The 13,888-nt window shown below is 40.0% G+C and overlaps 1 protein-coding gene across 1 annotated transcript in view; it reads right to left on the reverse strand.

Annotated features, from left to right (window-relative positions):
- Positions 1 to 1,086: 1,086 nt before the first annotated feature.
- ARHGAP21 (Rho GTPase activating protein 21) overlaps positions 1,087 to 13,888 on the reverse strand; it is a 128,411-nt gene continuing 115,609 nt past the window's right edge. The window contains exons 16-25 of the mRNA XM_007445863.1: positions 13,233 to 13,375; positions 12,287 to 12,442; positions 12,110 to 12,188; positions 11,010 to 11,083; positions 10,843 to 10,932; positions 9,059 to 9,184; positions 8,825 to 8,866; positions 8,399 to 8,504; positions 6,452 to 6,483; positions 1,087 to 2,748 (exon numbers count right to left, since the gene is read on the reverse strand). Of these exons, the coding sequence (XP_007445925.1) occupies positions 1,087 to 2,748; positions 6,452 to 6,483; positions 8,399 to 8,504; positions 8,825 to 8,866; positions 9,059 to 9,184; positions 10,843 to 10,932; positions 11,010 to 11,083; positions 12,110 to 12,188; positions 12,287 to 12,442; positions 13,233 to 13,375 (2,510 nt within the window). The remainder of the gene's footprint in view (positions 2,749 to 6,451; positions 6,484 to 8,398; positions 8,505 to 8,824; positions 8,867 to 9,058; positions 9,185 to 10,842; positions 10,933 to 11,009; positions 11,084 to 12,109; positions 12,189 to 12,286; positions 12,443 to 13,232; positions 13,376 to 13,888) is intronic.

A 13,888-nucleotide genomic window follows, 5' to 3' on the forward strand; every position in this document is an offset into this window, starting at 1 on the left:
TGTCCCCTGCATCGGCAGGCGGACTCTCAACCACTGCGCCACCAGGGAAGCCCTAGAGTAGGTAAATTTTTAAAAGTCATAAGCAGGGACTTCCCTGGCCATCCAGTGGTTAGGACTGCGCACTTCCACCGCAGGGGGCACAGGTTCAATCCCTGGTCAGGGAATTAAGATCCTGCGTGCCGCACGGCAGCAAAAAATTAAATAAGTACATAAATAAATAAATGTCAGAACCAATTAAGGCAGTTATAAATGGATGGCATTAAATATATATATTAGAATAAGTTTCAAGCCATGCAAAGTTCACCAAAACAATTTTTATTTCCAGTGTTTACTTGGGTATGCACACAGGCATGACACAGGTTTGGATCCATTAAGTCCTCATGCAGAATTATATTCTTCTCCATAAAGAAGCCAGTTCCATCCAGGTCACTATCTACACATCTATGTTACAACATTTATATCAAATCTGGTATCTGAAGAAAAGATACACATATAATATGTTCATTTAAGTTACGTATTTTACAGAAAGATTAAAAATTCAAGTCACACAAAACTCAAAAACTGTATTAAAAGTTTGAATAGAAAACTCAGAGATCCACCTGGAATGACTAGAGAATGGAAGTTCTGTATCTACCTGTGTTAAAACTGGTAAATGTGATGAAATTTGTTACCAATAAAACGCATTTGTTTACTCAGTGTAAGTTATCTAATTTTAACAATATGGCACCCTAAAAACCAAATGTATTTTTATGATGAGGCACTTTTGTTAGTGATGAAACCAAAAGAACACATTTGCTGCATACTAATGCCAGCTATTTTCTTCAGTAATCTTGGGTGTATGCACTATGTGGTGAGTCGCAACAAATAACCTTGCTCATTTGTATACAACTATCCAATATATTTTTAAATACATATATATGTTCTTCTGGCTGTAGTAATGCACTGTAAAGCTATTTCACAGTGCAAAATGATGAAACCAGCCCAAATGAAGGCTGCATAATAACAATTCTGGTACAAGAAAATATTTACAGAGTTATGGAACGTGTAACAGTAGCTTTTATTCGCTGGAGTGGACGTGGCCCCAGTTTAAAGACAGGGATGGAACTGTGCTTTGTTGCCTGGGGTTTCGGACAGTTGATGAGGTTGGGCCGTCGCTGCAGAACTGGCGTTTTGGCTCGTGTTCTGGAAGCTTTCTCCACTGATTTGGTCAGGTGGCTGTGGTGGTGTGGAAAGAGGGGGCCTGTTGGTTGAAGCCAAGGTGCTGGGAGAACTGTCTGCATCGGACTGAGAAGACAGGGCTGGGTCCGTGGTGGGTATTTCTAATGTGCTCAGGCTCTGGGGCTGGGGGTCCCCCGCGTCCCCTCTGCTCAGGTCGGCCGTACTGGTGCGTAGCCGCTCCCTGGCCAGCCAGTCTGAGATGGACAGGTCCTGGGCTGAGCATTTGGGCTTCAACCGTGTCACAGCTGAAAGTTCGGATTCTCTGTCCCCACTCTGCTCCTGCGCTTTCCAGAAGTTCAAAACACTGATTTCAGTAGCATCCCTGTGCCCTCCCAGCGTGTGTCTGCGTTTGATGTTTTTCCTTTTGGCAGGATCCGCGTTGGTTTTTTGATTTCCTACTCCAAACATGTCATCTGCCGGTGCTTTGGGCCTCAGTTTTAACCGATCAGCTATTTTCGTTTTCCAGGTGGGTTCCTGTTTCTCGGATTCACTTCTGGGTGGTGGTGTCAGTAAACTCCCCGTTGATTTTCCTTTTTTCATCACCTCGAACACTTTCGTGATGGAAGGGGCTTCTTTCTCATTCTTGGCATCTCCTAGAGTCGCGCTGTCTGACTTGAATCTGGCGGATTTTTTCCTGGACAGAGTATCACACTCAATCAGCTTATGGGAACTGAAGAGCTGTCTCCGGCTCTCTAAACTCGGTGTTAAACTCCCCTCCGTACAGCTGACTTCACTGCCTTCGGAGTCCCGCCGGCTCATCTTCGTGGCCTCGTGCAGTTTTCCGCGGAGGAGCCTCTCGGAGGCCAGAGCGGCGGGGAAGACGGGGAAGTCACTCTCGCTGTCCGTCTCCACCGGCCGCCCCTCGCTGACCAGCTCGCTCCTCTCGTCGTCGGCGTCGTCCCCCCTGCTCTCGGCCACCGACTGCACTTCGGGGCTCAGCCGGCTGGCGTCCAGGCCGGTCACGGAGGGGGCGGGCGACGACGCAGAGCAGTCGGCGGTGATGGTGCCGACACTGACCAGAAACTCGCCGACTCTGGGTTCGGGGCTGGTGGATTTCTTGGTGGAAAACCTCGCCAGAGCGCCGGAATCGGGCCCCGTCTCGTCCGGGTGGGAGGCCTTCTGGGCCGCGAGGGCTCTGGGGCCCTCTTTCAGGATGGCCAGGCGACAGCTCGGGGTGGGCGACCTGCTCTGCATGGCGCCCCGGGGGGCCGGGGGCTCCGCGCTCTCCCCCCGCAGGGCTCGCTGATCAGCTCTGGCCGCGCTGCCGTCCTTCTTTGCGTGATTTTCTTTGCGGGCCACGGTCCTTTGTTTCCTGCCCGGTGTCTCGCTCTCTTTTTTGGACTCTTCTTTAATATCGTTGTGACCCTGCTCTGCGTTTTCTTTCTTAAAAAACACATTGTCCAGTTCGTCTTCCGAGCTGCTGGGCTGTGCTTTTTCTTTTGGTTTCTTCCTCTTGCGACTGGCGGCCGCGAAGATGGACGACACAAGCAGGTCCCTGCTATACTGATCTTTTCCGGATCCCCAAGAACCCTGGGGAGCAGAGACATGAGACTTTGAACATAAGAACGTTACTGAGTTCATTTTCTGAAAAGCCCCCCCCCCCCCGCACCAATATTTCTTTTGTTTTTTCTTCTTTTGTGTGATTCCCATTGCTTTGGTGATTATTTTTTATTTTATTTTTTAACTGAAATATAGTTGATTTACAATGTTGTGCCCATCTCTGCTGTCCAGCAAAGTGACTCAGTTATACACACATAGACATTTTTTTTTTCATATTCTTTTCCATTATGGTTTAGCACAGGAGATTGAATATAGTTCCCTGTGCTGTACAGCAGGACCTTCTTGTTTATCCATCCTGTATATAACATTGAATAGTTTGCATCTGCTCATCCCAAACTCCCACTCCTTCCCTCCCCCTCCCCCAAGTATTTCTTAACCACTAAAGCTAAGTAATAACAGGGTGTAGTTTTTACACCTCCTTTTAACCTGTACCTAAGACAACTTCTTATTTTTATTTAATCTGTCCCATTTCTTGCCTGGTGGTATTTATCTGCCATGTCACAGCTGACATACACCTGTCTTTCAGGGACACCTTCTGTGCTTGGGGCCCTCTCGCACTCCTATTCTTCTTGACTTCCCTCCATCTACAGACCGTCCCTGCTTCTGCTACCCTCAGAGGGTCCTCAGGTTCCTTCCTCTGGAACACGGGTCTCATAGAGTCAATATTCTGACAGGGTTGAATATAATATTCTGACATTGGTTAAAATTTTATGACTGACTTCAATCTTCCAATTACAGCTATCACATGATACAGATACTGTATCAGATAAGCTGATTAAGATAAGGGAGCTCCTGGGTTCTCATTAGTTCAGGCAGGCTCGATCTGCAGAGACTGGCCTCAGGTAAATCAAGCTGGCATTGTCTTCACTGATCTCAAGTAACAACCAAATCATGAAGTTCAAAAAACACAAGGTCAATTAAAGACCTGAAATCCTTACCATAGAAAGGTAAGTATTGAGAAAAAGGCCTGTATTGAGAAAGTGAGAAAGTATTGAGAAAAAGGCCTGTATTGAGAAAGTGAGAAAAAAAGGCCTGTATTGAGAAAGTGGCAGTGCGGCCAACTGGCTTTGTCAGCTACGCCTAATATGTTCTTGATGATGACTGTTTAAGTGTTCATAATGTACCTACAGGCTAAGTAAATTCGGGTGGGGGGGGGTGTCAGTAAACACTAGCTGGTGTAACACAAACCATTTAAGTCAAGCAGGCAGGCAGGAAGTATGCAGAGTAACAGAAACTGAGTAATAGTTTCTCTGTTGTCATAAAAATCTTAGAAAAGCTAGAACTACTATACTGAAGTCCTGAAAATTACAGTAAAAATTCAGGCTTTTGTATTAGAAAGGATTCACCAAAATGAAATCACAGATTGATGGAACTTTGTTTTTATAAGTTATAAAGGACTTTATAATTATACAGGACCTTTCTAAGGGTTATTCACATTTAACACATTCTGTTGAAGACCGTAGGGGATGATGGCTGTGACTGAGCTCTGAATTAGAAGACCTGGTGTTCCTTCCCTAGCTTGCTGTGTATGACACTGAGCAAGTGATTCACTTTTAAACACCTCAACTTCATTGCTGATTTAAGTGAGAAGAAATTAGATTATACTATCTTTAAGATTCCCAACGGTTCCTTTAAAATTCCATGTTTCTGTGATCACTATGTGTTGGAGCAAATGACTATATTATTTCACAACTGAAAAAAATGGTCACAAAGGATTTTATCATTTGGACATCCATTATATTATAGGTATAATACAAACACCACCATAATTTACTTAAGATGAAGAGACTGCTATAACCACAGGTTAAGAAATATGCATCTAGTAAGAGGAAAGGAGGGAATTTCAAACAGGTATGAAATCTAAAACCTAAAAATCTAAATCTAAACTCTTATATTCTGGCAAAAAGAGGTGGGAAACTGTTCCAAGTAAAGAAGTCTAAGGAGACATGACAACATAACGCAAGGGGCGATCCTTGATTGCATCCTATATACAGGAAAAGAAAAAACAACACACATTATTGGGACAACTGGCGAAATTTGTGTAAAAACTGTACATTAGAAATAATAATGTATTGTACTCATGTGAACTACCAGAATACAATAATTATGCTGTAATTACACAGAAGAATCCCCTTGTTCTTCGGAGATGCACACTGAAGCATTTAGGGGTAAAGTGTTATCATGTCTATAAGTTAACTCTCAAATGACTCAGAAAAAAAAAATTACATATATATCAAAATTTACCAACTGATAAATCTAGGGCAAAAGGTTTGGGTGCTATTATTCCAATAACTTTTTTGTAGGCTTAACATTTTTCAAAATAAAAAGTTGGGGTAAAAAGATGGTAAAAATCACAATATAAGTGATAGCAAATGATATATCATTAAGTATTTTATGATATTTTCTGCAAGAAATTCAATTCTAATTTAGTCATATGTGATCCCATTATGTTTAGAAATGATATGTATGTCTCATTTCCAAATAGAACACCTGAACAAATTTATTGACAATTCTACTTGCTACAGTCTCAGAAGAGCAAAGCTGGCACAAACTGAATTAATGAAAAACTTTCTAATTGAATGTCTTAAAAACTACTCAAAAAGTGTACTTTGGTGGTGGTGTCAACAGAACACAAATTATGTAAACAAAAATTGATTATAAAAACAAAATTAGGGACTTCCCTGGTGGTGCGGTGGTTAAGAATCCGCCTGCCAATGCAGGGGACACGGGTTCGAGCCCTGGTCCAGGAAGATCCCACATGCCGCAGTGCAACTAAGCCCGTACACCACAACTACTAAGCCTGCGCTCTAGAGCCCGCGAGCCACAACTACTGAGGCCCATGTGCCTAGAGGCCGTGCTCTGCAACGAGAAGCCACCGCAATGAGAAGCCCGCGCACCGCAACGAAGAGTAGTCCCCGCTCGCCACAACTAGAGAAAGCCCGCAAGCAGCAACGAAGACCCAGTGCAGCCATAAATAAATAAATAAATTTATTAAAACCAAAACAAAAAAAAACAAAACAAAATGAGTGATCTTGTTGAAAAGAAGGCAAGAATATATATTTTCATAAAAAATGTATAATAATAATGAAGTCTATATTACTACTGAAATGTTTACAGAATGAAACAAAATGTTTGGGATTTGCTTCCAAATAGTCCCGAGGGACTTCCCTGGTGGTCCAGTAGTTAAGACTCTGAGCTTCTACTGTAGGGGACACAGGTTCCATCCCTGGTAGGGGAACTAAGATCCCACCTGCTGTGAGGCCAAAAAAAACCACCACCACCAACAACAACAAAAGTCACGAAGAGGAGGAAAGTGGGCGGGTGCAGATGAGACAAACTTGGCCATGTGTTAATTGTTGAGCACGGATAATAAGGGCTCATTATGTTATTCTCTCTGCTTTTGCATATGTTAGAAAATTTTCACATTAAGAATGAGGGGGTAAATGCCTACTTCTTTGAATTATGCTAAACTACACTGAGATAAATCCAACACCCCACTTCACCATCCAGTATTCCTCTATCATATTCTATTTTAAGCATTAATTTTTCCCTTTTTAAGACTCTGCTGGTGTGTCATCAGACACAGACAGGGATGCATCTGCATACCAATCATAACAATCAGCCACAAAGCAATTCCCCTCTAAAATATTCCAAACTGTACAAAACAATTTACCTTAGATTTTGTTGAGTCACTAGTAGCTGAATCTGTGAGAAGTTAAAGAAAACATGGTCAGTATTGGTCAGATTCTTTACTGCTTTCAACAAACAATGCAAAACTTACGGAAAAGACAGGCACGGAACAAAATGTGAAAGCAAAACTCAAAAACAATAGAACACAGTGGATAGTCAGAGCTCACAAAGATGCAAGCTGCACCACAGAAAGCCACCGCCATGAAAGGATGCTGTGAATTGTAGGCAGAATCAGCTCAATGATAGGGATGGCAAAGGAGCCCTGTACTAAACAAAACAGAAACACTAGTGTTTATTAAATTTGCTAAGCATTAAATCTAGCAATAAAGCAGCTTGAAGACCTTTTGAAGAATTGCACTATGTACCACATCCTGTATCTGAAACTGATACACAATGTAGAACGTTTAGGATTGTTGGCTGCCCTCGCTACAAATTGAGATGCTCAGACTCAGTGTATTTATGTTGATTTTTGTCAGACTGTCAATGTTCAATTTTAGAAGCATATACTGTGTGCGTAAGGATGCATTAGGATAACCCTGCTTCTAGGTCACTTTGATGTTACGTTAAATCATGCTGATCTCTGTGCTTTGGACCCCGGTTTCACATCTGTGCAGTCAGGGATCCTTTTGACTAGTTAAATTGCTACCAGTTTTCCAATTATTTATTAACAAACGCTATTATGGAAATGGAAAAATGGAGAGCATCATTTTACTGTCTGGCAAAAACTCAGATTATACAAGTATAAAGAGGGTAGGAAGGGGCTAGCACTCTTCAGGACAACACCAATTTGGAAATTTTCTCTTTCAACTTCAGGGAAATGGATTTTCAGAATTAATGAGCTGAGCCCCATGCCACGCCCCTTTCAACACATGGCTCAATGCTTTATGACTTTAAGAACTGGTAGACCATACCATGCTATTTCTCCTCACGGTCTGCTTCAGAAATAACAAGAAACAGCAGAAAAACCTTTAAGAAAGTAGTAGTGATCTGTTTACAATAATCGTAAGAGAAAATGTACACCACAGATCAACTCGGTTTGCATTTACAGGAATCGGGGGTTTCTGCAGACAAGGCAGCTACAGTGTGGACAGCAGTCCTCCTTCTTCCTACAGTTCCAGCTGTCCATCAGGGACACCACGGAATCCACTAGCGACATGACCGTGTGATAGACTCCTCCCATCTCGCCTGTGCAACATCAGTATAGATTTGCCTGTATCAGTAAGTGCTGGAAAGAAAACCCTTTAGGACTAAAACAAGAACTAGAGACAAAGGGAGAACATGGTGTAAAACATGCTAGGTTAGTGCAACAGTTTGGCAGGAGAAAATCTGCATCGAAAGAGCCTATTAGAACTGACACTTCACCGAACATTAGGGTGGCAATAGAAGACAGAAGAAAATGTCAAAGAAATTGACTTTTACGGTGACCTCTGTAGTGACAAGATAATATACTGCATTTATGGGAATGGTGCCCATGAGCATTTTACATATTTAATTGGCTGCTTTTTCAACAGAACGTCCAGCTCAAGAGTAAGAACTACTCATACAGTCTAGACCATACTTTCTGCCATCACAGCAACCACATACTCAGTAGCGTGTATCTGTTTTACCTTGTGATGACTATTACATGGAAACTGTGAATTAAAAAAAAAAAAAGAACAAAACAGTGGTTTGCATGCTCATTTTCCCTCCTATTTCCTTTCTGACAAGCATTACAACTCCATGCACTGCCAATGGCATTACAGTCACTGGAAGATAATTCAGATCAACCAGAAGAGGAAGATTACATTATTTTTATTAGTGGAAAGGGAAAAAAAGAAGAGGAAAAGGAAAAAAAATCATAGTGAATTGTTACTTATGATTGATTTGCTCTTTCATGTTATAAGAATTTAGCTTTTAACCTAGAGATCAATACTGCCCAGGCAAGAGTTACCTGATACATCTCCAGGGGAGACGCCTGTCCTTCCAATGTTGGTGAGTAAATGATCTATGTTTGGCACTGGCTGGGAGTCTACTGTGTTTTCCTCCTGCACTGTTGTCTATGGTTAATAAACAAAGATCTCTTCATCATCTCTTCAAAGATACTTTCTTTAAAATTCAAACAACATTTAGTAAAAGACACATTACTGAGTGGAGGACATATGCTTAATTTTTTACATTATTTGCATATAATTAATTACCAAATAAGTATCATACTTGGATTTTCATTAGATCAGAAACTGAGGCGCTATAGACCTGCTTTCGGGGTGCAAAGCAGACAATAGCATACAAAGCAGGAAGGTGACACAGTTGTAGGATCAGGATCTTGTGTGTCCCAAATGAGAAGAACAGAGTACAAACGCTGACGGACAATACTTACAAGAGGTTCTTCAGCACCTTCTTCTGTGAAAAACCAGTCATGCTAAAATTTAAAATAAAAAAGGTGAAAAAGAGAAATTAAATAACCCCCTACAGAGATCTATATTTTGGAGGATAGCACAGAAAAAAAGGTAATTCTCTTAGAAAAAAAAAAAATTATAACCAAATTCTGCCCTACCAACTATCAGCTGCTCGAGAAAAAGAATGTTCTCGATGAGCCGAAGCCTGGACTTACGTGCTGGATAAGCGTCTCTACGATCTTGTACTGGTCTGGCATGTGAGTGACCATGTGCGTCATGTTATCTTCAGAGGTCCTCACGAGAGTTGGACCAAACACTATGGCTAGGTTTCTTGGTTCCATCTGCAACAGACGATGATATTAGAAAATATCACAACTTTTCTTAAGAAAGTAGGCTTAAATTCCCATTGCATGTTTGGCATTTTACTTCTGAAAGACTCTTCTGATGAAAAAGAATTCAAAGAATGGTTGATTGATGTGTGTAAAAACAAATAATGCTTCAGGGTTAGAGTTTCCATAAACTGATCTATATGTAAATTCTTTTTCTTGCTTTAATGACAACATACAATACTTAATTGGCATTTGTTTTTTCCAGGAAGTCTTTGGTTGAAAACAACTGATCTGGTTCAAAACTAGTATTACAGGGAACTCCCTGGCAGTCCAGTGGTTAGGGCTCTGCGCTTCCACTGCAGCGGGTACAGGTTCCATCCCTGGTCAGGGAACTAAGATCCCACAAGCCGTGCACCTCAACCAAAAATAAGTATTAATAAAGCTGGATCAACTGACACAAATATTAAAATCAAAGGGAATAAAACTTGCAAAAGAATAGGGAAAACCTCTCCCCTCAAAAACTAAACAAACGGAAAGAGATACATAAAAATTTCCAAATTTGCCTGAGTAGTACATTAAGATCATGAATATGTAAAAACTAATGTCTGAAAATATTCTTTTGATAAAAATTTTACTTCAACCAAGACTTCCAAAGCTTGTTGCTTATCCTTGTACCAATGAACACCTCAGTATTACATGCCTATATGTTTGTATGTTTCCTTCCATGATAGTTTGTACTCCTGTTTAAGTACCTGATTGTCAAAGGTGCGAATCTTTTGTTTTTCTTTGTTATATCTTATAAGTATCTGGTGTAATTTTTTGACCTTAGGATTTGATTAAAATATTAAATAACCAATCCCCAAAACATACTAGAGGGTAAAAAACCACTGTGGGGGAAAAAAAAAAAAAATCAAACTGGTCTTGGGATCCACACCAAAAATTTAGTTTCCATCCATCACCAGACAGTTGATCCCCTTTACCCTTTCACCCTCCCCTGCACCCCTGCCCCTTCCCCTCTGGTAACCACTACTCTGTTCTCTGTATCTATGTGTTGTTTTTGTTTGGTTTGTTCGTTTATTTTGTGTGTGTGTGTGTGTGTGTGTTTTAATTCCATGTGAGTAAAACCATACAATATTCATCCAAAAGATATTTCTTGAAACCAATCAGGAAAAGCTACACGTGAACAGACTACTAGATAATACGAAGGAAAAATAAATTTTGTTGTGTTTGATAAAGGTAATATGGTGGTATGAAAACAAAACCAAAACAAATTATCTGCTAAATCTAAATGAAACAAAACAAAAAAAGAAAATGTCTGTTGTTTTTCACTGTATACCATTTGATACATTTTTACTGTTGTTTGTGCAAATATTGCCCATTCAAAATATTAATATACAGTTGAAAAATAAAAGAAGTAAAATTTCTGACTTTTTCATTTTTCTTGCTGGATAAACATAAAAGAAAATGTCTTGAAAAAAACAACAATTCATATTTTGTGGATCTTTTGCTTTTAAGAGTGATCTTTAGAGGGGCGTGATCACCAGTATGATGTATTTTAGAGCTTTTGTTTAATTATAACCTATTTTTGACTATTTCGCATGAAGCAGTGAAGTACATCTTTTCAACTAAAGCCACTGAAAGTACATCTCTTCAATAAACAGTTTACACACCTTATTTTTTTCTGAATTTTCTGCCACTGTCTTCAGATGGGCCGAAAGAAACTTGAGTGTTTCATAATGATGTTCGGGCAAATCATGAATCTGAAACATATTATTTTCATGATGGATTTAAATGCTGAACTTTTGTTGTACCTCCAAAAATATAAAATAATACCTACTAGTCTTTTTAATGTTTTCAGACGATCTAGAGGATCTTCCTTACGATTGGCTTCAATAAAGTCGGCATATTTATCTGACAACAGTAAGAACAAAAAAAAAAACAAATTCATCTTAAATTGGTTAGGTGAGCTGTAATCTAGTTTCCCTTTAAGGTTCAATTTCAAACCACAATTAAAAAGAAAAAAATAGTAGGGAAGACCCCAAATAGCCTTTGAAATGTTGTCCTAAAACTAGTGTAGGGGCTTCCCTGGTGGCACAGTGGTTAAGAATCCACCTGCCAATGCAGGGGACACGGGTTCAAGCCCTGGTCCGGGAAGATCCCCCAGGCCACGGAGCAACCAAGCCCATGTACCACAGCTACTGAGCCTGCGCTCTAGAGCCCATGTGCCACAACCACCGAAGCCCGCGTGCCTAGAGCCCGTGCTCTGCAACAAGAGAAGCCACCGCAATGAGAAGCCCGCGCACCGCAACGAGTAGCCCCCGCTCGCCGCAACTAGAGAAAGCCCGTGCAGCAACGAAGACCCAATGCAGCCATAAATAAATTTATAAAAAATAAAATAAAATAAAATAAAACTACTATAGTTTTTAATGATTCCTCTAGGCCTTATCAAACAAAGGAAATTCCCTAAGCTGTGAGTTCTCTGAGGGTACGGCCTGTATTTACACCGTCTGTCCACTTTCTCTCCCCGCACTGCAACATCCACTACAAGGTCTTATCTAAGTCAAATAGTTGGCTTGGCTGCAAAAATGCTTTTCTACCAATTGTACCTTATTATGCCTGAAGGCTTTTCACTGAGAACAATAATAACATATTTTCAACTCAGCTGTAAACATGAATGAACAGGATAATATATATTTTTACTGAACTTTAACAACGTTTTATAAACTGTTTTTCACTGAAATGTATCAGGAGGAAAAAAAAAAATCCAAATGACAAAAAACAGGACATGATTATGCTTTGTATACAAATAAGAACTAAACAAAACCTCCTGTTTCTTTTGACAAAAATATCTTCCCCTGGTTCAATTTAATACGCTGTGGTTTCCCAACAATGTTATGTTCAACTGTTGCATTGGTGTCTTTGGTGGGGTTAACTCACCATTTGTGAAAAGTGGTTCAGGGAGTTTTCTGAAGAAGGATTTTAGTAAACTGCTTATCACATTCAGATCTCGCCATTTCTAGGTATATGCAAAATAAAAATACAGTGTTTTTGTAGTCAATACCACAAAGGAAAAAAACACAGATCAGTTATTCAAATAGAAATATACAAACTTACATCGTCTTGTATATCAATATCAGCCATTCCCTTGTTGAGTTCCTCTTGCATACTTGAGATGGCTGCATTGTTTCCAGGAACTCTATAAATACCTGTATATTCAAGACCTCTTTCTTCAACTAATTTGCAACATATGTCAACTATTAATGGAATATACTGCAAAACAAGAAATAAACATTTTATTTAACACAGCATGAATGTTTATCTTCAGTTAGTAGATACATATCGTAGCTACAAGGCCCTTTTCATCCAAAAGGAAACAGTATATAAAGTGCTGTTATTTGATATAGAGAAAATAAAGAATAGAAACACTGGAGAACTGGGAAGAGATAAAACCAGCAAGAGATAGTTGAGTCAGTGGAAAGAGAATGAATAGGTCAAGACTGAAAGAGGAGGACCCACAGGGAGATAACAGTCTAAAGAAGAAACAAGAGCAAGTACGGAGAATGTGGAAACAGTTCAGTTGAATAAAAGAAGGGGGACAGGGGAAGAGGAGGGGGAAAGAATAACATCCATCCACTCATGATATGAATCCTAATGTGGGCACTGTAAACACACACACGCACACACACACGCACATTTACATTTATCACACTTTCTTAATCAGATTCTTGTTCCCATCCTTCTTTCAAAATGCTGAAAGCAGAAACACACGTGACTTGAAAATAAATGACTTCTTACCGATAGTTTCAGATACATTCTTAGCAGTTGAATAATTATTCTATTTCAGAGTCAACGGATTAGAAAAAAGCATTATAGATAAAATTACTCCATACAGCTGTACAGGTCAGACATGCTTAGAGAAACTAAGGTCTGTTAAGAAGAGGAAAATACTCAACAGATGGAAAGATACCCCCTGTGATCTGCACGGCTGTGTACTCGGGTCCTGTTATGACTACGGCTGAATTAATGGCTTTAGGAAATCTGGCTGGCTGGTGTCTCTTACCCGATTAGTATGAGCTGGCGGGCAATCATCCAGTCTGACCCCGAACGTTCCTGTAGCAGTAGGCTTTTTTTCAAATGTCTTTCTCATAATACTCGGAATGCCTTTTCTCCACGTGCCTTTGTCTTTTGGGGGACTAGTGTCATCTTTCGATCGTTATTCAAAAGAAAATGACATGAAAAGAAAATAGAAACAAGAGTGTTTAAATCATGACTTTAAAGATCCTATATCAATATTTATATAAATCAGAGTCCTGTACTATAAATAACATATCTTTTATGTATCAAACATATTCTATTCTATTCTCTTCCTGATATAGCACTCCTTTCAACCTTCCATATAATTTAGTACGAATCAATTCTGCTTCTTCACCCTTTGACAATCTGTACCATGATTTTCTTTAAAACAGTCAAGACAATAGAATTAACGTGACATCTTTATAGTGAGATTTTAGCACAAGGAAACATAATGGTTTTATTTCAAAACGAAAGCATCTGGATCCTCTGCATTTATCAAATTGGTAGCTTTTGTGACATAGATGTATGTGTTGTATTTTCCTTCACTTGATCTTTATTATAAGAACTGGTGTGTTGGGCTTCCCTGGTGGCGCAGTGGTTGAGAGTCCACCTGCCGATGCAGGGGACACGGGTTCGTGCCCC

The sequence above is a fragment of the Lipotes vexillifer genome, unplaced genomic scaffold (assembly GCF_000442215.2).
Source record: "Lipotes vexillifer unplaced genomic scaffold, Lipotes_vexillifer_v1.1 scaffold738, whole genome shotgun sequence".
In the NCBI taxonomy this organism is placed as follows: Eukaryota; Metazoa; Chordata; class Mammalia; order Artiodactyla; family Lipotidae; genus Lipotes; species Lipotes vexillifer.